This window comes from Salvia miltiorrhiza, chromosome 6 (genome assembly GCF_028751815.1).
Source record: "Salvia miltiorrhiza cultivar Shanhuang (shh) chromosome 6, IMPLAD_Smil_shh, whole genome shotgun sequence".
Classification (NCBI taxonomy): Eukaryota; Viridiplantae; Streptophyta; class Magnoliopsida; order Lamiales; family Lamiaceae; genus Salvia; species Salvia miltiorrhiza.
This window is the reverse complement of record NC_080392.1, coordinates 7,826,686-7,849,155: the sequence shown is the minus strand read 5'-3', so window position 1 is coordinate 7,849,155 and position 22,470 is coordinate 7,826,686. Positions and strand designations below refer to the sequence as shown.

Here is a 22,470-nt window from a genome sequence, read left to right as displayed (position 1 = left end):
TCAGAAAAATCACATCAAAGATTATCAAGACATTCGCAGCGGCCACGTGAGAACTTTCGTCTTATATATATATATATATATATATATATATATATATATAGGGAGAGGTTCAAGAAAGAACCAATAAATAAAAAAAGAACGGAGAACCATTTTCAGCCATTCGATCATCAAGATCTACGGTGGATGCATCATTTTGTTGGATGAATGTAGATCCTGGGTTCGAATCCTGAAGCGAGTAATTTTTTTTTAGTGCATTAAGTTTTACAATGAATGCATTAGATTTGATGGTTCTCACGTTCTCACAAATAATATAGTTCTCTCTAGAACCACACCCTATATATATAGGGAGAGGTTCAAATAAGAACCACTAAATAAAATTAGAACGGAGAACCATTTTAAGCCATTCGATCATCAAGATCTACGGTGGATGCATCATCATCTTGGTGGATGAATGCAGATCCTGGGTTCGAATCCTGAAGGGAGCAAAAATTTTATTATTTTCGGATGCATTAAATTTAATAGTGAATGCATTAATTTATATAACAGATGCATTGATTTTAGTGGTTCTTATATTCTCACTATAAGTGTGGTTCTCATTATAACCACACCATATATATATATATATATATATATATATAAACAGTAAAATTACCTCAGTTATGAGTAGTTGGATTAGCTTTGTTTCCTTGGTGGTAGATATGAGAAATATGAAGAAATAGATGCTCCTTTGCATGACCAAACATTGTCGTAACAGTCGTCATTCAACAAATTTGATGATCAATTATAAGGAGAGCGTGAGTTAAACAAATTCAGCGAGAGTCCAATCATTTTGGAAACAAATATCAATAAGCACCATCATGGCGTGCAATTCCCCAACTAGCATAATAACTTACTTGCATCTTTCAAAGTTAAAACATTTGAAATATCTTCTAAAGTTGGGCAGCATTAACCACTTCATTCCAAATAATTGGTGGTTTGTCCAATTATTTGCTGCCTGACTAACCATAAATTCTAATCGAATATGCGATAAGTTCCACGAAACAATTATTATACTTTTCTCCAGGAAAGCTCACTTTATTTGATTTGCATAATCGCTTCTTTTTTCTTTTTTTGGTTTGGTCAGATATGTTATTTGAATTCTAAAATTAGTTAGAACGCATTATTATTAAGATTATATTATTTTCTTCATAATTTAGATTTCTTCAATCATGTCCTTTTAACAAAACTAGTATTTGCACGCGTGTAATGCAGGAGAAATATTATTATATTTCTTTATATATATAAAATCGATACCAATTCAATTATCATACTTATAAATATAGTAAAAAAATACTCCCTCCATCCCAACTTAAATGGTACACTTCTTTTCGACCCAAAATTTTTAAGGAGAATAAGATTGTAGTGTAAAAGTGTGTAAAGGTGTGTAAGGCCACATTATTTGTAGTGTAAAATTATTACTAAAATAGAAACACACCATTTTAGGTGGGACAACTCAAAAAGAAATACGCACCCTTTAAATTGGGACGGTGGGAGTATATAGTTTTAACTTAATATATTTGAGCTGAAAATAGAAAAACATAAAGAAGAATTCACAATAAAAAAATGATATTATGTAAAACAAAAAGCTTAAGAAAAAATAAGTTAAAAGGAAAAAAAATGAAAAAAAAATTAATAAAAAAATGAAAAATAGATTTTCTTTTTCAAAAAATAATGAGAGAGGAGAGAGAACTTTCTTAAGCTTTGCTGGATTCTAGCCTTGCCAGATTCCAGCTCCAGCTTTGCCGAGAGCCAGCTTTGTTGAGAGCCAGCTTCGCCAGCTCCATCTTTGACTTTCAGCCTTGCCACCGACTTGGGCTTTATTTCTCTGTTTCGTGGGCTTTATGGTTAAGCCCAATTAATCATTTATAAATAGGGCTCTTGTACATGGAAAAGGGGATTCATTTTTCTAGCACTTGACTTGTAAATTGTAAAACTCCTTATAAAATAGTGAATTTACTCGGGTGATTTCCGTGGATGTAGATCTTTAAATATCGAACCACGTTAAATTCTCGTGTTATCTTATAGTATTTTTATACGTTTTATATTTGGGTGTTATTTTCTTGCTTCATCACCAAGGCTTGTGGCCTATTGGATCGGGACGGAGGGAGTATCAAATTAAAGCTTTATCATAATCTTTAATTTTATGTGTATCAAATATTTTATAATTAGTCGAATTTTAAAATTAAAAAAATTAGAAAAACAAGAAAAAAAAGAAAAAAAAATTACAAACAAATCTTCAATCTTATTATAATCACAACATTACAACAATATATTCAATGTTAACTTGATTGATTTTATTTAAAATAAGAATATAAAGAAAAAAAATAAAAAAATAAAAAAGAGTTTACAAATAAATCTTTAATTATATTATAATCACAACATTGCCATTCAATTTTTAAATTGATTTGAAACTAATTTCAAATTGAAAAAGTTATATTTTTAATATACTATAGATTATAGACATGAATCGAACAAAACTAAATCAAATAACATAAATGATCAAAAATCTTGAGATATTCATCTTAATAAATAATAATAGATTAAGCTATTTTATTTTATCTAGATAGACTCATCTTCGAAAATATAAACTGTCACCTGACCAACTAATATCACCCCTAAAAAAATATAATAAAACCTTCCACGAAAAATATTTGTAGATATGAACATAAGACCAAAATCCCTTCAAACCCCCGACACAATCTGTACGCTTGAATTCAGAAATGTCCATGAATATTTGATTAATTGCTGAATTTTCTAAATCAAATTAAATTGTCAATAATTTGTTAATTAGTTGTAAGAATTTGTTTTGAATCGCCCAATAAATGCGATAATATATTGGACAAGTCAAGAGTGTCATGATATAAATCAACATGCATGTTAGCCTAGAAAATACTTGTAGCCTTCCATATTTATTGAATCGTATGCAAAATTGCGCAACTACAATTGAATTGGAAAAATGTGGCTAGTGGTAAGCAACATAAATTAAAACTGACTTGGTCAATTTGTTTATTAGATATCAAATTAAACCTCATGAACTCATGAAATGATGATAGTCAGTTGATATAATAAATTGAAGCTCGTTTATTAAAGAGCTTATTTTTTTTGTTTACAGATGAGTAGTTAAGAGAATCTCTCAACCATGATTCGTAAGTTAGCTCAAATTGAAGGAAGTTTTCCAATTTACAACCAACTTATAACTTAAGTGAATGAAGATGATTCTATTGATTATAAACGTGATGATAAAGAAGAATCAGTCAATGCGAATTACAAGCTAATAAGAATTAGTTAAGAAGATCAAGCTAATTAACAATGCAACAGTCAAGGTCGCATCGGTCAAAGACATAACAGGTGAAGGCGAAGTCAAACTGAGAAGATACCAAATCCTAGTTAAATTTTGGCGGACTTTGGCTCAAGATCTATAGACAATCCCAATATTGCAAAATCAAGTACTCCTCCATCCCAAACGAAATGGTCTATTTCTTTTCGGCACGGAGATTAAGAAATGTGTATAAAGTAGATAAAGTGGGTTGGTGGAAATTATTTAAGTATTAAGTATAGAGAGAGTGTGTATTGCCAAAAAAGAAAACATGACATTTCGTTTGGGACAGCCCAAAAAGGAAAACATGACATTTCGTTTGGGACGGAGGGAGTACTATTTTGCAGGCGACAAGTGTTCGATGTTGCAGAGTGCCAAAAGCGACATCACACGGATCTCAATAGGAAGACCTCAATGTCACATAGGATTATACTTTGTATGAGGTCCTCCAATGACACTATTCATCGTATCCTCTTATAAATACCTGACGATTCGCAACAGCAAAGATTACCAAGATTGTTACACAATTAAATTCTCAATAACTCAAAGCTCCATACTTTCAAGCACTTGAAAGCAATAAGTAACCAAAGGGAAATACACTGACCAAGCAAATCTATCCAATTTTATATTCAGATATTTACTTGAGATTTTGACTTATGTTTCCCTTAAATTCTAAGCGATTACTTTGCAAATCCCAACCTTGGAATCTAGCAAACTGAATCTTATACACTATTCGTTTGCTCTCAATTGGAAAACCCTTTAAACGCTCACCTTTCTATAAGAAGTTGGGATTGTTTGTTAGAAGTAGAAAACAAGTAAACAACATGAAGTGAAGTAAAAAATATGTGGTTCAGTAAAGGTTAAATACTGAACAACTGACTTAAACCTTAAACCCTTAAATACCGTGAACATGTGGACGTGAGTTTCTTTGATCCAGTTAAAACTATGTGTACTTTAAATATTCTTTTATTGAATTGTCATCACTCAACACATAAATACATTAGCACAATCCATCAATATACATTTGTCAGCTGACTTAATCAGCTAACTTAACTTGCACTCGAACTGACTAATTTGTATGAACTAAACTAAATGTTTACAAAATATTTTCTAAGTACAAAGCGAGAGTAGCTTAACTACCATATTTCACGCTCTAATTTAGCTATATGTCCAACTAATAGCTGCAAGTAGTCAATAGATTAACTAACTAATCTCTCACCTAATAAAACAAATAGTTTGGACAAAGCTAGCTCACTCACCATATGTTGATCTAAATCACTTTGGAGCTTGCTGCCAAAGTTTTATCTTCAGTTAAGTTTATAAGCAATACAAAAATTTATAAAAGGTGTATTCTCCCCATCCCTTAATACCACACTATTACCGACGGAATAAAGCCATAAATTCCGTCGGTAAAGTCATATACCGACGGATCACTGACGGATGTCGTGTGTCGTCGTGAAAGTGGTCGGTAAAAAATTTACTGACGGAATTTCGCTTCCATCGCTAAATACCGACGGACCGTCCGTAGGCGAGCACGGGACGATGCCGGCGTCGTCTGAAATCAGCGGCGAAAATAGCGACGGAAATAAATTTCGTCGCTAATTTTATTTTATTTTTTGAAAATATATATATATATATATATATATATATATATATATATATATATATATGGGTTAAGGTGCAGATAGGCCCCTCAAATGGAGGCCCTTAGAGCGTTTCGGTCCCCTTACTAACTGTGTGTGCAGATTGGCTCTCGAACTCAAAAAAATGGTGCAGATCGCCCCCTCTGACTTAACACCGTTATGGGCCGTTAGTCAGAGGGGGCGATCTGCACCGTTTTTTTGGAGTTCAGGGGCTAATCTGCACCTTTTCCCTTTTTGGAGTTCGGGGGCTAATCTGCACACCGTTCATTAAAAAAAAAATCACATCTCATCTCCTCCGACCAACTTTTCCGTCGTCAATCGCCGTCAGATGAGGAAAATCACGAAATCAAGTTCCCAAGCCCCAAATCGGGAATTCCAAATCGGCGTCATTGCTCCGGAAAATCACATGATCGAAATGAAAACTCGAATTCTCCCTCGAATGTCACCGCCCCCCAATTGCAGAATCACCCCCAACGAATCGAACTTCTCCTCGCTGTAGGCGGTGATCGTGACCCCAATCGAGATCGAGATCATGTTGGCCATGGTCTCTGATTTGGAGGCGTCCTTCTTCAACAGCACGTCGATAGTGTAGATGGCGACGGGCATCGTCGGCCTTTTTCACCGGATTTCGCCGGATTTGAGAGAAAGAGGCGACTCCTTATCGAGAAAAGCTAGGCGACTTCTCATCGAGAAAAGCCAGGCGGCGGGTTCACCGGATATTGCGGCGGCGATTTCCAACGGAATGGGAGAATTAGGGCTCGTCCTTGACGCTAAGCGTGTGCAGTCGAGCGAGCTCCGAGGTTTAGGGCCCAAGAGAGAAAGAAAGGGGCGGCGCCCTTCGCCGGCCTCGCCGGAGCTTGAATCAGCGACAACGACGATCAAATTTTGAGCGAGAGAGATGAATTAATTAAAAAGTTAAAAGGTGCAGATTAGCCCCTGAACTCCGAAAAAACGGTGCAGATCGCCCCCTTGACTAACGGCCCATAACGGTGTTAAGTCAGAAGGGCCGATCTGCACCGTTTTTTGAGTTCGAGGGCCAATTTGCACACACAGTTAGTAAGGGGACTGAAACGCTCTAAGGGCCTCCACTTAAGGGGCCTATCTGCACCTTAACCCTATATATCTATATATATATATATATATATATATATATATAGGGGAAGGCTAAAATAAGAACGCTTCTTAAAATATAAATTATGAACCATTTTCAGTCCTTAGATCATCAAGATCTATGGTTGATTCATCACCTTGTTGGATAAATTCATGGTCCTGAGTTCGAATTCCAAAGGTAGCAAAAAATTATTTTCGCAATTCATGCCTTTATACAGTTTATTCATGCGTGTTATACATAAAATTCATACATTTTTGCTGGTTCGTAATTCTTAAAATAAGGGTGATTTATTGAATAACCGCCCCCTATATATATATATATATATATATGAGACGGAGGAAATATATTTTTTTTAAAATTTTGCATTGTTTATGGCATAAATTTCTCCTTAATTTACAAAATTTCTATTAAAATTAATTTAAAATCAATTTCAAATTATTTTTAAATCAAAGATTCTCCTTTTAATATAGTATTGATGATTATTCAAATAAAAGATCTTCCACATGTTAGTAGCTATATGATACACTCGACCACGAAATTAAGCTCGATTAATAAGATTTCCTCCAATTAATCACTAAATTAGGTGTTTGAACCAACTAAGAGAGTACTTTACTGCATGTGTGTGTGTCTGTGAGTATTTTTTTTATTTTTATTTTTTTTGTATGATACACAATTGTCATAAATGTATTAATCATAGAAATAAAAAGCAATACAGCAAATAAACATTATTATTTTGTCCTAAAGGAGACATTCATGCAATGCCTACTTCAGTCCGTAAACACTTACGTTTAGGGTTCAAACCTCACCGCTCTCCCTTTTCCCAAATCAACAGGAAAAAAGAGAAACATTATTGTAAATGAAATCAATGCTGAGCATCGACTTAGATGAGTTTGTATGTGAACCCATATCCATGCATGATAGTGATCAGTGGAGTAGCACAAGACGAAGTATATCGCCCCCAAAGTTGAACGAATTCTGAAACTCTTCAAGGCATCGATCCTTCTCCTCCCGACTCCATCCCTGCAAATACATTTAATTAATTAAAGGCTAGGTAGGCATACATAATTAAGTAAGTGTGGGTAGCTAGTTCATACTTCCCCAAGAGTGTTGAGCTTATCTCGAACATTCTGCAATAGTTGGGGCAGATCTCCTTCATATTTGTAGAACTCCAATTCCTTGCCGTTGAGAATCTTCTCCTCCACCTAATAATCATTAATTAAGTAGATAAGATGTATAGTAATTAATTGATTATTGGTTGATATAGGTAGCTATATATAGGCTGACCTTTCTCCCAATCATCGTACCACCGGCAGTGTGGCCAAAGTAAGTCATGTAGAAATGGCAAAGGAAGGCGTGCGGTTCATTTTCAGACAATTGATTGAGGTATTCAGCATAGTTTATTCCAAGAGAGGATGGGTGTGGGATGAGATGCCCTTGTTGCTCAAACCACTCCATGTCTTTTGCAATTCTCTCTGATCTCTCCAGCCCTGTCTTCCTCAATTCTGCATCTAATTTACACACCTTTTAATTACTTTAATGAATTAAACTTCAATCTTGAGTAATTGCTATAAGGTGCAGTAGCTACACATATATTCAGATGTGCAACCAAACGTGTTACAAGCGAATGTATATATATTTAAATTTACATACAACTACTACGCCACTTTTACTTCACACAACAATACGATTTTCACTATTACCAGCAAAATATATAGATTCTACATCTTGTATGGTTTACAACATCAATCCAAATTAAAACTAATATTATTGTCAAAAAGTACATGCGAAGAATTGTGTGCTTTGCAACTTTGGAACGACATCGTTTAAGATCGATGCACTACAAGAAAACACGCGCGCCTCCAACGACCGAATATTTCGGTTGCTAAAATTAATAGCGGGTCTAACGACTGAAAAAAATGAAACTACGACATAATATATACGTATTTCTTTTTATTTTTTGAAATTAACGACCATATAAGAAATGGTTGTAAACCCCTAACGACCATAAATATGGTCGTTAAATATTTTCGCATTTTTGTAACGACCCTTTACAGACGGTCGTAATAATTTTGAAATTAAATTATGCGTTATTTTTAATATTTTTAATGTATTCTATTGTTAACGAGCATTCGAAGTAATTAAATTTAATTAATATATATTTAATTTGTAACGACTGATTATATATGGCCGTTAAAGTTATTTTAATTGAATTTAATTTAATTACTAATAACCATGTGTGACTAGGGGTGTGAGCAAAATCGAACCGGATCCAAATAACCGAACCGAACCATTGGTATTTGATTGGTTTGGTTTGGTTTGGAATGGTTTTGGTTTTGGATCGATTCTAATTTTAAAAAAATGGAATTTGTTTGGTCAGATCAGTTTTGTATTTAAAAAATTCGGATGAAACCAAATTGATCGAAGTTTTTTAATTTAATAATTTGTTATATATATATATATATATATATATATATATATTATGCGTACAACTTGATCATAATTGAACTTGGTCAATGGATAGGTAAATTTTATATTTATGTTAAATATTTGAGTTGAGGTTGTTTTAATTTATTTTGTTACAAAATTCTCATTGACAGGTAATATGTTTGTAAAATTATAAATTTAAGTATTATATCAAAGTTTGGTTAAACCGAAAATCGAACCGAAACCGAAGTTTAAGTATGATTTTTGGATCGAATCGGTTGGAAGGAGAATTTTGGTTTGGATCGGTTGACATTTTTTAAAACTTTGGATGATTTGATTTTAAGAGATCGGATCGGTTTTCAACTGAACCGACCGATTGGTCACCCCTATATGTGACGAGCATTGCTGTGTATAATTTTTTTTTTATTAACGACCGAATTTCGGTCATTGATATTTTTCGGTCGTTAAAGCCCAATTATATATACACTACAACAAAAATGGCCTATAGCTACACCCCTTTCATGACAGAAAATAATATGTGTCTGCATAAGTGTCTATCGTGACACCGAACGTCTAAATATCAACAATTACTCTTTAATTTTAGACTATTATGGCACAAAGAAATACACGCCTCTATAGTACCCTAATTACGACATTAATCAGCGTCACAACCCTTTATTTTTCTTTCCGAATTTTTAATTTAGAGTTGATAACAACGTTTAATTAATTAATAAAATTAAATGACATCAAAGTGCACTTTTTCAATTAAAAAATGACAATTAATAGATTAGCGATGACAGCTGTGGAGTCCTCATTATCAAAGCATTTACACATTCAGATTCACTCTTCAGCTTAAAAGAAATTACTTAATACTACCTTCGTCTCACTCCAATAGGCTCACTATTTTTGGGCACGAAAATTAAAAAAACTTACTCCCTCCGTCCCCGAAATGGCTTCCTCTTTGGGGACGGCACGGGTTTTAATAAAAAGTTGTAAAGTGTATTGATAGTGGAGAAAAAGTGATATAATTATTATTGGAAGTTGTGAAAAGTGTTATAATTAGTATTGGGAGTGATGAAAAGTAAAAAGTAAGAATAAATAAAGTATTGTTAGTGGTGGGGTAGGTTTCCAAAAATGGAAAGAAAGAAAGAGGAAGTTATTTGGGGGACGTCCCAAAATGGAAAAAGAGGAAGTTATTTTAGGGACGGAGGGAGTATTTTTTAGTAGGAAAGTAATAGTAAAGTGGTGTGGTCCACACCAATTAAGTACAACTTTTTTACCCAAAAAGAAAAATGAGCCTATTGAAATAGGACATCCCAAAAAAGAAATTAAGCATATTCGAGTGGAACGGAGGGAGTACTGTTTTTTTAATTCCAGATTATGATAAAAAAAATATTTTTAATTAATCAAAACAAAGAAATAGCTCCATAGGCGGCAATACTTCCCACCAAATAATTTTCTTTCGGATTGTTTTTTTTTTAAGGATAATGAATGATTGTTTTAAAATTCATTATTTGCGCAATATTTAAAATCTTTAAATATTTTGGATATGATACGTTATTATTTAGATTTTTTGTGGGAGAATAATTTCTTTTTGAGTGGGGTGGGATTATGTGCAATAAATTTCATCTCCCATCCTTCAAAAAAAAAAAAAAAAAAGTTTAATCTCCCGGTAATATGCACATGGCGCTAAAAAATTTCCTTTTCTACTAGACGGTTACTCTAGATGTGAAGCAAAGTTCACAGTTTCTCTTAATTCAAAGTTCAGAAGTTCACCCAGCAAATTTTTGTTTTCAATATGAAGGAACCCGTAAGGTATGCTCTCGTTTTTCGCTAATGATTATTTCATTGAAATCTGATTTTCCCTAATTCAATTTTGTTCATGGTTTGAATTGCCCTTCTTTTTTAGAAGTTCATCAGCATCAGTGGAATGGTCAATTTGTAGGAACCCTTGAGGTAAGGCTATGCTCTTATTTTGTCTGATCATTTTATTGAAATCTGATTCTGCCCTAATTTAATTTTGTTTATTTTTTAATATTTGTTCGTCCTTTTCTGAAATTCAGTTTCATTAGATGCCTTTCTCTTCTCCGGTCAATTGGTATGTATTCTTCAGTGAGTGTTTCTATCTCTGTCTCACACACACATTGACACATATATGCTTGGCGTTTCTAGTCGATTAAAGTGCGCAAAATTAATATATCTAACTCAACTTTTTGTGCATTACAAGTTCCAGGATTTGAGTATTTAGATATATTAATTGTTACTTCAGAAGTATAGTTTAGTATCAATTGTCTAGCAATGCATGGACCTATAAGTGTATATATATATATCAAATTCTTATCATGCTCTACTTTCTTTCTGTTTAGATTTTTTATAAAGACATAAGTTTGATTCTATGTTGATTTAGCTTTTTGTGTAAGAAATACTATGAGTATCTTGCTTTTTGTTAAAATTTTTCAGTGAGGTTGAAATGGATGCTCCCTGGAGCCATTATCTACTGCTATCTACAGTGTATGTGCTTTCCACCCTCAACTCTTATTATTTAACTCTGGTTAACTTATTATATGATAGTAGCTGTGAAATTATAAATTAACGTTATCATTGCAATGTCAAGTAATAAGTTCGGTTCTTAACTAGATGGATCTATTTCTTTTATTAGGCATTGTTGTATATTGTAAAGAGTATTGCTAAAATCAGTAGGAGAAATTTTTAATTATTGTTTTTCTGTAAAGTTGTTGGGGGTTGAAATTATTAAAGTTATATTGTAAAGTTTTTTTAATTATTGTATATTCCTTTTAATTATTGTTTTTTAATTATTGATGTACATGAAAGTCTATTGCTGAGTTAGATTGCTAATTGGATGCACATTTCATATCAGGTTATTTCCTACTAATCCCTGCTCTTCACTATTAATCAGTTGTGGTCATACTTTGTTATATCTTTATTTCAATTTCTAAATTATTTTTATTAAGAAAATATAATAGGCTAACATGAAGAATGGCTGTAGAAAAACAGTATCTCTAATATTCCCAATGAGTTGGTTCATTTTGAATGAGTATAGTTTATATTTATGTTACTTTTCTTATGTTTTTACCTTAACTTCTGTTTGTTGAAAAATGAACCTGTTACTTTCAATGAGAATTTCAATGTAGATAAAGTATACTATATTATTTTTTATTCAATTTCCTTCAGTTAGGTTAGGATTGAATGATAAATGATTCTATAGTTGTAGGGATGATCAGGTATATGACCCATCGAAGAAGTCAAGAAACAAGTTGTTAAGATACTTCAAGATGTTAGTATTATTGTAGAAACCATCAAGGTATGCTTACATATGGTGCAAATTTTATTTTCTTAACAATAGAATGTATCTATCTCTTTATACTTTGATCCAATTTCTAGTAGTAGATATTGGTCTTGGTTTTGAAATGTTTTCATATTAGTTTTGTTCTCAGGATGACCGTTCTTATTGGTCTATCAAATTCAGGAAAAACGACAAATTTTAAAATTGTAGCAAGAAGAAGGTGCTTGCCATATTAACTAAAGACACGGGTTGGAGATTTTATGCACAACATGGCTTCAGAAGAAGAGTGCAACATGCCATCACTTTTTAGCACTATATATATTTTTTCTTTGAAATTTTAGATATTTTTCTAAGTAGCTAGGTTGTTCGATTAGTGCTACTATAAAAGTTAATGAAGTGATGGACATCTTGTTCCAAATTTTTGGGATCATTGATTTTTTTTATTATTATTATTAATATATGATTTTTATTGTATTGGATGTGTTTAATTGTCATTATTTTTATATTTCCAATTATATAACTCTTCCATAGAAATTGAAGCTATAAAATGTAAATAAATACTTAAATTTCCGTGAAATGGCCTTTTCAAATTGACGTCATTAATAATATTATAATATATTTATAAATGCATAAAAGTATCACAAATTATTCGTATATCTTTTCCAGGCAAATGAAGATGTGGTAATTGATGGGCTATCATGGCATTTATTCAAATGCCAACTGATTCTCAAGAACTTATCGCAACACTTATTCTTGTCATTATACATATTTAAGCTTTAGCTACACTGGAACACGCGACATTTAAAATCTCCGTTGCTATAGATTAAATGTGGTTATAGATAATCTATTACAACATATTTTGATGTCCTTTAAAGTGATTTTTCTTGTAGTGATACTTACAGTTTTCTGGTTCGATTTTCATCTTGATTTCCTCCCCCAAATTGAGCCCCACTGCGATTTTGATGAACAAGCATTTTGGTTTGGGGTTTGAATTCCGGGGTAATGAGATTTTCAACTTATTATCTTATTCATCATAATTATTGATATATTCAATGTTTCGCAATTTCACAAAATATTTAATTTCTCAATGTAACATTTCTCTCTATCTCTATATAGTGAATGATAATTGATAAGTATAATATATTTTTCACCCAAATATATCTCATTTCATGACTTTAAAACAAAGATATATAGACTCACATTGAGGGAAGACAGCACGGTCGACAATATTCTCGAGAGCTTCATAAATCAGCTTAGTATCCGCCAAGAATCTCAAGTAGCCATCAAGAGTAGGCTCCCAGCACTACAAAAAAAATTGCTTTTAAAGACACCTAAAATTGTCGCAATAAACCGCTTGTTGCAACATTTAACCTATCCCCACATTGATTAATTGTGTCGTCCATGCTTGTGTAGCTAAAGCATAATAAGATATAAAGACACTCTAATGTGTTGCAATAAGCATCTACACGTCCATTGTAAAATGAGTTGTTATGACACTATTAATTGCCATTTTATTTTAATATATATATATAAGCAACTAAAAAAATTGATTAAATTTCTTTATTGACAATTAATGCTTTCGAAACCATTTTTTAATTTTATATTACGCAAATTTATTGTAAATTTCTATTGAATTGCTATAAATAAACGAAAATATGAAAGTAATAACAATAACTAAAAGAAAAAGAATTCTGATTAAATATTACTTCCATAACAGTCAACATATCAACAAACAATGAAAATTTATACAAAACCTACAAGCTAATAGCTTTAGTAATAACATCAACCATATAAAGTATTGAAAAATGACAAACTAAAAATAAGGTACAAGTATAATGCTCCTGAATAAGTGATGGACAATCGACATTCTTTCATATCTATGAGTAGTTTGCTTTATATATACACCTTCTTGTGCATTATCCCCTGTTGGTACCCACTTCCCTGCATCCAACAACCAATTCAAATATGATAGGTTAAAAAACATCAAGACTTTGAAACATATGTGAAGTTTGACAAGGTGACAATCGATAATTATCAATTTACCTTGAACCATGAATAAATATCAGAATTATCAATGCTATCTCAAGTTACCTCACACCAATCCACAAAATCAATTCATTACCTCACTATAAAATCAAGAGCCATTAGAACTCAACAAAGGGAATAACACAAAAGGTAAATCTAACGGATAGAGGGGCTAAAAAATTAGAATACTACAACTAAGAGTAATAAAGCTATTACATTATTCATATTAATAATTAGGCCTTAAGCAATCAAGTAAGATATAGTTCTTGCCTTCTTGGAAATTGGATCCACCCATTGTAACCATATTAAATACAAAACAATGATTCTTTCCAAACTAAACAGAAAAGTATCTAAGCAATACTAGAGCTTATTCCAATGTAGACATTAATAGGTAAATAGGTATATAAGAAATTATAGTTTAAGAACAATGAAACTCACCAGCTCTGCATCTTAGCAGCTCTGCATCTTGGTATGATATCAATTATTTCTTGACTATTTTAAATGAACTGAAGATGAAACATCCAAATCAAAGGTATATAGCATAACAAAAATAACATATACAAAATCATATTTGTGTTAGTTTTGCATAAGCAAAGAGGATTCCAGCAAACTACAGAATAATATCTTAAATTAGTTGTAAGAAAAGTAGTGAACATTAAATAAAACCTTTGTTCAGCTTATTTAATCTATATATCTAATTACACAATATTTTGCAATATAAATGGGTAAAAGATAATACTAGGAATATGGTTAGCAAACACCAAGAATAAGTGACGTAGATTAAGTGTTGGATCATCAATGCCATTATCATATAATATATGATTTTTAAAAAAAGTTCTCTTACCATGAGCAGTGTAACAAATATGAAAGAGCTTGTGAATCCTCCAAGAATTCACATCGCAAACTCCCTGCCAAACCAAAATCACCTTATTTACTTCAATACAAAGAATTTAACATAAAATGTAAAATATGCAGAACAACATCAGATAGAAATCAGGTTTCATGAACTCAAAATAGTGCACCATATGTTTATGAGTACTATATATTCACAGTAAAAAAAAATTCACTAAAATCTAAAATTAATTGAGCCTCTTTCGCACCTTGAGACCCATGGAATTCACGATCCCTGTAACCATAGGAAAAAAGTAAATGATATAAAAATAGTACTATACGATACTATAAATAATAGGAGTCAAACCAAATGAAGCACAAATTCTCACATATGTAATCTTTAAACAGAATTGTGTATGCAACTTTTTCCCTAGGTTTAACATCATCTATTTAAAAATTCTTGACAGCCGACTAAACATGAAATAAATTTAAATCTTTCTACAATAACCAAACGAGTAAATACGGAATTCATGCATCTAAACATTTAACAATAAGACTGCAAAAAATTAAAAGCAACAAAGACTAAAATTTCACCTCAAGAAGAGCGGCGATGCAGTAGAAGAAGATGCAGAACGAGATGCCGCCAGAACTGCTCTTGCACTCCGCCCTCTGCCCTCTGCCCTCTGCCCCCTTCCTTAAATCTAATTATGTAAAGATTTTGCAATCAAAGTGACAAGATCTGGAAAATTTTCATTGTTTCTTTGTTTGTAAAGAGATTGAAAAGAAAAGAATACGAACCCTATAAACTGCTTTTGGAAATAGGTGGGGAGGGCACACATAGTTTCTATTTTTCAGACTTTTTCGTATATAATTTCTTTTTTGAGAACCTGTAAGTTAATTAATTTGACGGAGAGTTCACGCTAGTATTTTGTAGTACTCCAGTATGGAGCGGTGGGATTTTTTTGCCTTTTTGGTGTCGTAATTGACATGATATAATGGCAGAGACTTTTTGATGTTGTAATAATGTAAAACGTATTTTGCATTAATCAATATATTAAATATAATGTTGCAATAGATTATTTATAACCACACCTTCTGCATAATGTCATAAAAAGGGTGTAGCTATAGGCTATTTTTTTTGTAGTGCAGCTAGCAATAGCCATGCCGGCCGGCTCCTTCTCCCCCGGCTTTATCTTATGCAGTTTCATCGCCGCCATTTTCATCTCCTCTGCAAGTAATTTCTTCCTAGGGTTCTGCCCTGCTGAAACCACCACCATCCTCCATTTCTTCGCCGGAGCTTGAGGCTTCACATGAAGCAGTTGAGGTTGAGGAGGTCTGTTGAACAAGGAAATCATGGAAGCCATACCCAACCAACTCTATTATCACTTAACGCAAAATGGTCAATGATATTGCATGGATCGATGATCCACCTAACTATTAGTAGTATAGTATATATAGATCCGATTTCTATAAAAGTATATATACAGATCCAATCATCCAGCTTGACGTGCGTATTTAATACAACAAATCTATTTAATATTATCCACGTCATCTGCATCTTGCTCAAGTGGACGTGTGCATGCATGTGTAGTGTACAGCTTTCGATTTCAGTTTTTTGCATCTCGGTCAATTTTTGTAACGATTTATTATATTATACTACTACTATTATATATGTACACCCAATGAGCCACTCTCTCCGTGCAACTGGTTTCTGAATGACACTACTTCAATACAGGGGCGGATCCAGGATTTGAGGTTAGGGGGGGCTGAATTTATTGATCTACGACGTATGTAGACATTTACACGGGGGTTCGGGGGCGGGAGCCCCCGAAACAAATTTTTTTGAACATTCCGTACACTTTATTTTCATGCATTTTTTTAACAATCACTTAATATAATAGATATATGTTTGCAATTCAATTAATTCAACATCAAGTAGATTGAAAGTATACAAAACAATACTTTTATGCATTCTTTTAAAAAAATATATTTCATTTTCTAAACAAATAAACTAACTTTCATTGTTAATAATTAGTTATTTTACTTTTAACTTTAGAATGGACTCAAATTCAACATTAAAAATTAATTAAGAAAAAAAAATAGGATAAAAATAACATAAATGTAACAAATCAATGTACAATTTCAAAGAATTATATAATATGGATAGTTGGATATACTAGAAATAATGTATTATATTTTTTCTTCTATTTCTTATTTATATACACATATACATATATATTGATATATTAAGTGAAATAAATTTCTATATTAAAAAAAAAAAAAAAAAAAATGGGAGGGGGCTTCAGCCCCCCCTAGCCCCCCCTGAATCCGCCACTGCTTCAATATACAAATGACACTTAAAGAAGTGTCATTTGTATGTTGAAATATTTAAGTGTCATTTGTATATTGAAGTAGTGTCATTCGAAAATGTCCAAGTGTCATTCTGGAAACCAGTTACACGGTGCAACCGATTGCACAGGAGTATTTGTGATACCCAATTAAGATATATGATTATTTTTAAACATGATATTTTTATTTTTGATTTAATAATTTGTTCTTACGATTGATCATTCATTAGGATATTTATTTTTCTTTCGTTAATTAAGATTTATTTATTAATTATTACCTCTGTCCACAAGAAAATGTCATAATTTGCTATTTTGATTCGTCTACAAAAAATGTCCTAATATATTATTATTAATAATTTATTGATTACTTTCTCCACTCACTAACTCATGGGCATCTTTCTCTATTCACTAACTTAATTTTTTTTTTCACTTTTCTTGTGGATCCCTTTATCCAGTCACTAACATAAGTTTTCTTAAAATCCGTGCCTCTCCCTTTGAATATCTTTTTTATGAATGAAATGAGTATAATAATTTAAACAAATGTTATTATAATAAAAAAAAAATTAAGCGTAAATCACGTACCATTAGGTCCAAATTTCAAATTGGTAATTTTTTTCTGTATCAAAAAAAGAATAATCTATGGTGCCATTCCCGATTGGAGTACGGTTAATACTCTTCTAGAATTAAAGTTAACTTTGATGACTTGGGAAAATATGAATTTATTATTTACTTTCCCCAAAAATATCGTTAAATATGGAATATCTCTTTTAATTTATCAATTAATTAATATCTCTTTATAATAATAAAATTTCACAGTCCAATTAATAATACTCCCTTCCATTTTTCTTACACAAATTCTTCTGTGCACCCGAGTGTACAGTGTCATTTCAATAACATGTTAGTGTCATTTCAATATAATGTTAGTGTGTGCACCCAGATGTACAGTGTCATTTCGATAACATGATAGTGTCATTTAATGTAAGTGTCATTTCAATATAGTGCTAGTGTCATTTCACGACAATATTATTTATATAACATGATAGTGTCATTTATAAAATAAAATAGTGTTAGTGTCATTTCAAAATAATGTTAGTGTTATTTAATGTAAATATTAATGTAAATTAATTTTTCAAATATACATATGACGTTCTGCTTTTTTGTGTTTGTTCAAAACATACCTCACCATTTAAGTTGCTGAATTATATAGATGTGTATTAAAACTCTTATTTTCTCCCAATGAATATACATGCATCATCCAATCTTCTCCCTTCATCCCTTCATCAACATGTTGATGTGTCACAGCCCGCCCTAACTAGGGATAGTTAGGCCGAGTGATCCACGACTAGGGATGGGGTTAAAGAAGAAGGGGAAGAAAAGGGGCGTCATTTATAGCCGTAAAACTTACTCATCTTAATAAAACTCGTCATTTTTATTCATTAATACTCAATTGAAAACAGTCTATGAAAGACAGCATAAAACTTAATTAATATCATTAATCAAGTTATACATCGTATGAAACCATTCTCTTAAGACTCAAAGTATGACATAACATACTATAACATCAACAACATCTTGCAGCGGAAAGTAGCTAGACATATGTATGAAGACATATTCTAGACAGGTTAACTATTTATTAACAACCCTGGAGACTCCGCTCATTGCAGCACCATCATCACATCAGCTCAACCTGCACATTTAGAAAACATATGCAGGGCTGAGTACAAAAGCACTCAGTGGGCACGTATGCCTAGGTATAAAAATACATGCTTCAAAACTGTAAATTGTCATGCCATCATAAACAGTACAGCAAGGGAGTTTTTCGCTAAAAAGGCCCAAGCTTACTAAATTCATTTGTGATTCTTAAAGTTCGTCTGCAGACTAAGTTCTCTTGTAATCTATCATATTTGGAACTTTGTGCCGGAGAGGTGGCCACCTCTCACGGTCACTTGACCGGCCAACCCGCTAGATGACTCACGGTCACTGGTGTACACTAGCCCTGGCAGGATAGCTATCAACTGCTCAGGACCCGAATTCGATTGCATCATTGGCAAAGCCAAAACAGATAGATATCATACTAAAATTTAAACATTTTATGGCAAGACAATACTTGAAATAACTATAACTCAAAGATTTTGTAACGAAATAACTTGTTCAGAGGTAGCATTAAACTCGTTTGATAGATATATAAAACTGAAATTAACAGTTAAATCATCTCATGCATTCATTCGTATAAGAGGCCTACGATACGCAGGGGATCTCTATATACGTATAGTAAAAATAATGCCCACCTCGTTGTGTCTCTGTATCAATGAGTAACGTCACTCTCTCCCTCAAGTCGTTACTTCCCAAAAGGACCTTCATCGTTATGAAGAATTGGTGAGAAGTTATAAAAGAAACCTCGATTAATAATCTAATTTCTTTTATGAAACATTAGTATCTCTAATGTTCATCTCTCTTGATTGTTAATCAATATAACAATTATTATCTCTCATCATTACTCATTAATTATAACATCCTTATGTTATAATTAGCAGCGCTTCAATTAAAAGAAATATTTAACACATCGAAAAGTCCACTTTCTTAGCAGATCTATTCGCTCTCATCTCGTCTAATTAACCAATTAGAAAGTTAAACTTTCCATTAGGCATGTATTTGAGTCACGGGTCAACAAGAATCGACTATGCTCAAATTCTAATTTCACTAAAAAATTCGGCATGACCTATTCACATATAATGTCAGCCACGAGATTTCAACGCGTGAATCTCACTACGTGAACTCGTCTCTCGACTCAAAACTTAACATCTTGACATCTTTTCAACGCAAACCAAACAATTCAAAATCATCAAAACTCTTTATCAGTAAACTATCATTTATACTCGACACCAATTGTTCGACTGTCAGATACCAACATTTATGTGCGTTAATCATAACTCTCACAACTCACACCATTTAGTCATATCGTATCATCCATCAAAACAAATATAATCAAGTTGTTTTCTAGAAAGTTTTACTGTTTTTGTGTCATCTTTAAAAATTCATAACAACCAACTCAATCATCATAAACTCTCATACCAATTGATCTCAAAAACTTCATGAAGTGTAGTTCACTCTAAAAATGGTAGTTAACCAAAAAGGTTAAAGGTTTTTGGAGATATTGCTCTTTTAGTGCAGGCTGTCAAAGATTGACAGTTTCTGCCAATTTTGTTTAGGCCATTAGAAACCAAGGCAAACCTTAATAAAATTCCATCAAATTTAATCATCCAAAACTAAAGGTATCCTTGAAGATTTGGTTAAAATTTCACAAGAGAAAACGTTCATATGATCTGCCAAATAAACAATGAAACTCATACACTTTTACTGTTGGACAAATATGACAGCAGAACAGGGCATTTTTGAAATAATAAACTGCTCTGTTTCAGAGGTCATAAAAATCGAAATCTTATGTTTTTAGAAAAGTATTGAAGTCTAGTTTCGTTTAAAAAAACGGTGATGCAAAATCCTTCATGGATTAATAGATATAAACGTTTTTGTGAAGTCTACCAATAGTTGACAGATTCTGTCAAGGATTTTTCAAAATATCTTTAAAATAGCAAACATCATCCAAAAGACATGAAATTTTGCAGCAACGAAATACACATATCATAGATAAACATACTAAAATTTCAGAGCCATCAAGCAATGAAAACTCATCGAAACATAAGCTTGAAACTGCTGTAAAATTTTGACAGAATTCCAGTTTTAATTTCGTTCAACAATTATCATCCATAAATTGTAAATCAATTAGCATGCTCATGTGATATCGTAGAACACATATACGCAATAATATTCATTATGCAACGTTTCAAACTTCACGAATTTAAATAATCATACTCTAAAAATTTATACAATTTTCGTGCTTGGAAAAATACGAATTTAATATATATCGATTCTAGCATACCCCTAAGCACAAATATCAAGTCAAAACGATCAAACAAAAATCGAAAGACAAGCTAATATGTGAAAAACGGGGCTGCCCTCATGGGTTTCATAGCTACGGTTCGTTCCGTTCTTACTCCCTTCATTAAACATGCTCAACATCTACCCAAGAACAACATACTAAAATTTCACGACGATCCGACGTCGTTTCAAAATAAAGTCGAGAATCGACGTTTTTCGACGTCGACGAAAATCGAAAAGAAAACCATCAAAACGTAGGTAGAGATCTTACCTACTTAGATACGTGATCGAAAAGATGATCGGCGCTCGTCTCGGTGCTCAAATCGGAGGTCAAAAGCTTAAGCTTCTCAACAATGGTGTTACGTGAAGTGTGTGTGTGTTTCTAATGTGGTTTAGTGTGTGTGCAGCACAAATTAGTGTGTGTGTGTTGTGTGCAGCGTGAGTTAAGGGTAGTGGGCGGTTGGGGGGTGGTTTTGGTAGGGTAGGCCTAGATATTTAGTCGTTAAATATCTCGTTTCGTCTCGTCTCGTTTTAATGACTAACTACCCATACTCTTCGTTACTCGCCCTCTCAACTCCTACTCACTTTTATTACACTCGTAATTCTATATAAATATAGAAAATACAAGCTCGTTCTCGAAATTCTGATAAACGAGATTTACACGTTTATCGAGAAATCCCGATTTACTATTCACTCATCGTCCAAAAATAAAAACTTTCATTATTGGACTCGTATCGAAAAACTAAGAATATTTCTCGATGACGTGCACGTAAGATTTTGAAAGTCGACAAAAAGACGAAATAGCAGTATTTTACTATTCATCGTCAAAAAGTCAAAATTTTCAAAAACGTCTTAACGGACTCAGATCTCACTTCCGAGTTCACCGTTCTCATTCAAATAATTATCTCGAATTATTCGAATACTCAAACTCAATTTCGGATATAAAATCTCAAGTCATCCAAACATCATCAAAAGAACATCTCAACATCTTTTTAAAAAAAAAAAAAAAGAAAACTTCATAACTCATCATCTATGTACAAAGTAATCAAACAAGGGATCTATACCCTAATTACTCAAACTTAAGAAAAAAATTCGAAATCGAATAATTGAACAAGTTTAAACTGAAACTTAATTTAAAATATAATTTTTTTTTCAATTTTTCGATTCGATTCAGTTTATTTTTTACAATTATTCTATTTTAAAAATTTTGATTAATTAGAATTGATGTATTTGATTAATTCAGTTTAATTTGATTTTTTTAATCAAATATAAATTTGATTTAATTTTAGTAAAAGATAGAACCGAAAACCAAATGCTGAATGTTTGCGTACCCACCAGGCCACCAAACGTTCACTTTGTGTAATATATGTGATTTGCATCAGACTTCGTAAACACAATAAGATCAAACTTTGAGTCATGTACTGAATTTGTCTTTCCCTTTGTAATTTTCCTCCTTATTTGATTTTGGCTTCAAAGTTCAAACTGAGATTATT

The 22,470-nt window shown here is 32.3% G+C and overlaps 1 protein-coding gene and 3 long non-coding RNA genes across 6 annotated transcripts; 1 reads left to right on the top strand and 3 right to left on the bottom strand.

Annotated features, from left to right (window-relative positions):
• Positions 1-6,782: 6,782 nt before the first annotated feature.
• LOC130988367 (heme oxygenase 1, chloroplastic-like) lies at positions 6,783-16,128 on the bottom strand. Its single transcript, XM_057912190.1, has 5 exons — positions 15,844-16,128; positions 13,038-13,139; positions 7,394-7,617; positions 7,204-7,311; positions 6,783-7,129 (listed from the first exon to the last, which is right to left on the bottom strand). The coding sequence occupies exons 1-5, from the start codon at positions 16,055-16,057 to the stop codon at positions 7,034-7,036; spliced, it is 744 nt and encodes a 247-aa protein (XP_057768173.1). The 5' UTR covers positions 16,058-16,128; the 3' UTR covers positions 6,783-7,033.
• LOC130988369 (uncharacterized) lies at positions 10,107-12,331 on the top strand. Of its 3 annotated transcripts, none has more exons than XR_009090075.1 (6): positions 10,107-10,348; positions 10,446-10,489; positions 10,597-10,631; positions 10,994-11,044; positions 11,760-11,855; positions 11,989-12,331. It is a non-coding gene; the product is annotated as an uncharacterized LOC130988369 (long non-coding RNA). The 3 variants fall into 3 exon arrangements; XR_009090073.1 differs by having other exon boundaries at positions 10,443-10,489; positions 12,021-12,331; XR_009090074.1 differs by having other exon boundaries at positions 10,443-10,489.
• LOC130988368 (uncharacterized) lies at positions 13,513-15,641 on the bottom strand. Its single transcript, XR_009090072.1, has 5 exons — positions 15,288-15,641; positions 14,963-14,988; positions 14,707-14,770; positions 14,301-14,368; positions 13,513-13,778 (listed from the first exon to the last, which is right to left on the bottom strand). It is a non-coding gene; the product is annotated as an uncharacterized LOC130988368 (long non-coding RNA).
• A 2,379-nt stretch (positions 16,129-18,507) lies between the features above and the next one.
• On the bottom strand, positions 18,508-21,381 carry LOC130988366 (uncharacterized). The gene is made up of 3 exons (XR_009090070.1): positions 21,249-21,381; positions 19,330-19,396; positions 18,508-18,728 (listed from the first exon to the last, which is right to left on the bottom strand). It is a non-coding gene; the product is annotated as an uncharacterized LOC130988366 (long non-coding RNA).
• Positions 21,382-22,470: the final 1,089 nt, after the last annotated feature.

Excerpts from the sequence above, each read along its gene's own strand:
- LOC130988367 (XM_057912190.1), bottom strand. The coding sequence starts at position 16,057 with ATGGCTTCCATGATTTCCTTGTTCAACAGACCTCCTCAACCTCAACTG. Across the intron at positions 13,140-15,843 it reads GGCCGGCATGGCTATTGCTA|GCTGGGAGCCTACTCTTGAT; the intron begins GCTGCACTACAA and ends TTTTTTTGTAGT. Across the intron at positions 7,618-13,037 it reads CCGTGCTGTCTTCCCTCAAT|ATGCAGAATTGAGGAAGACA; the intron begins GTGAGTCTATAT and ends TGTGTAAATTAG.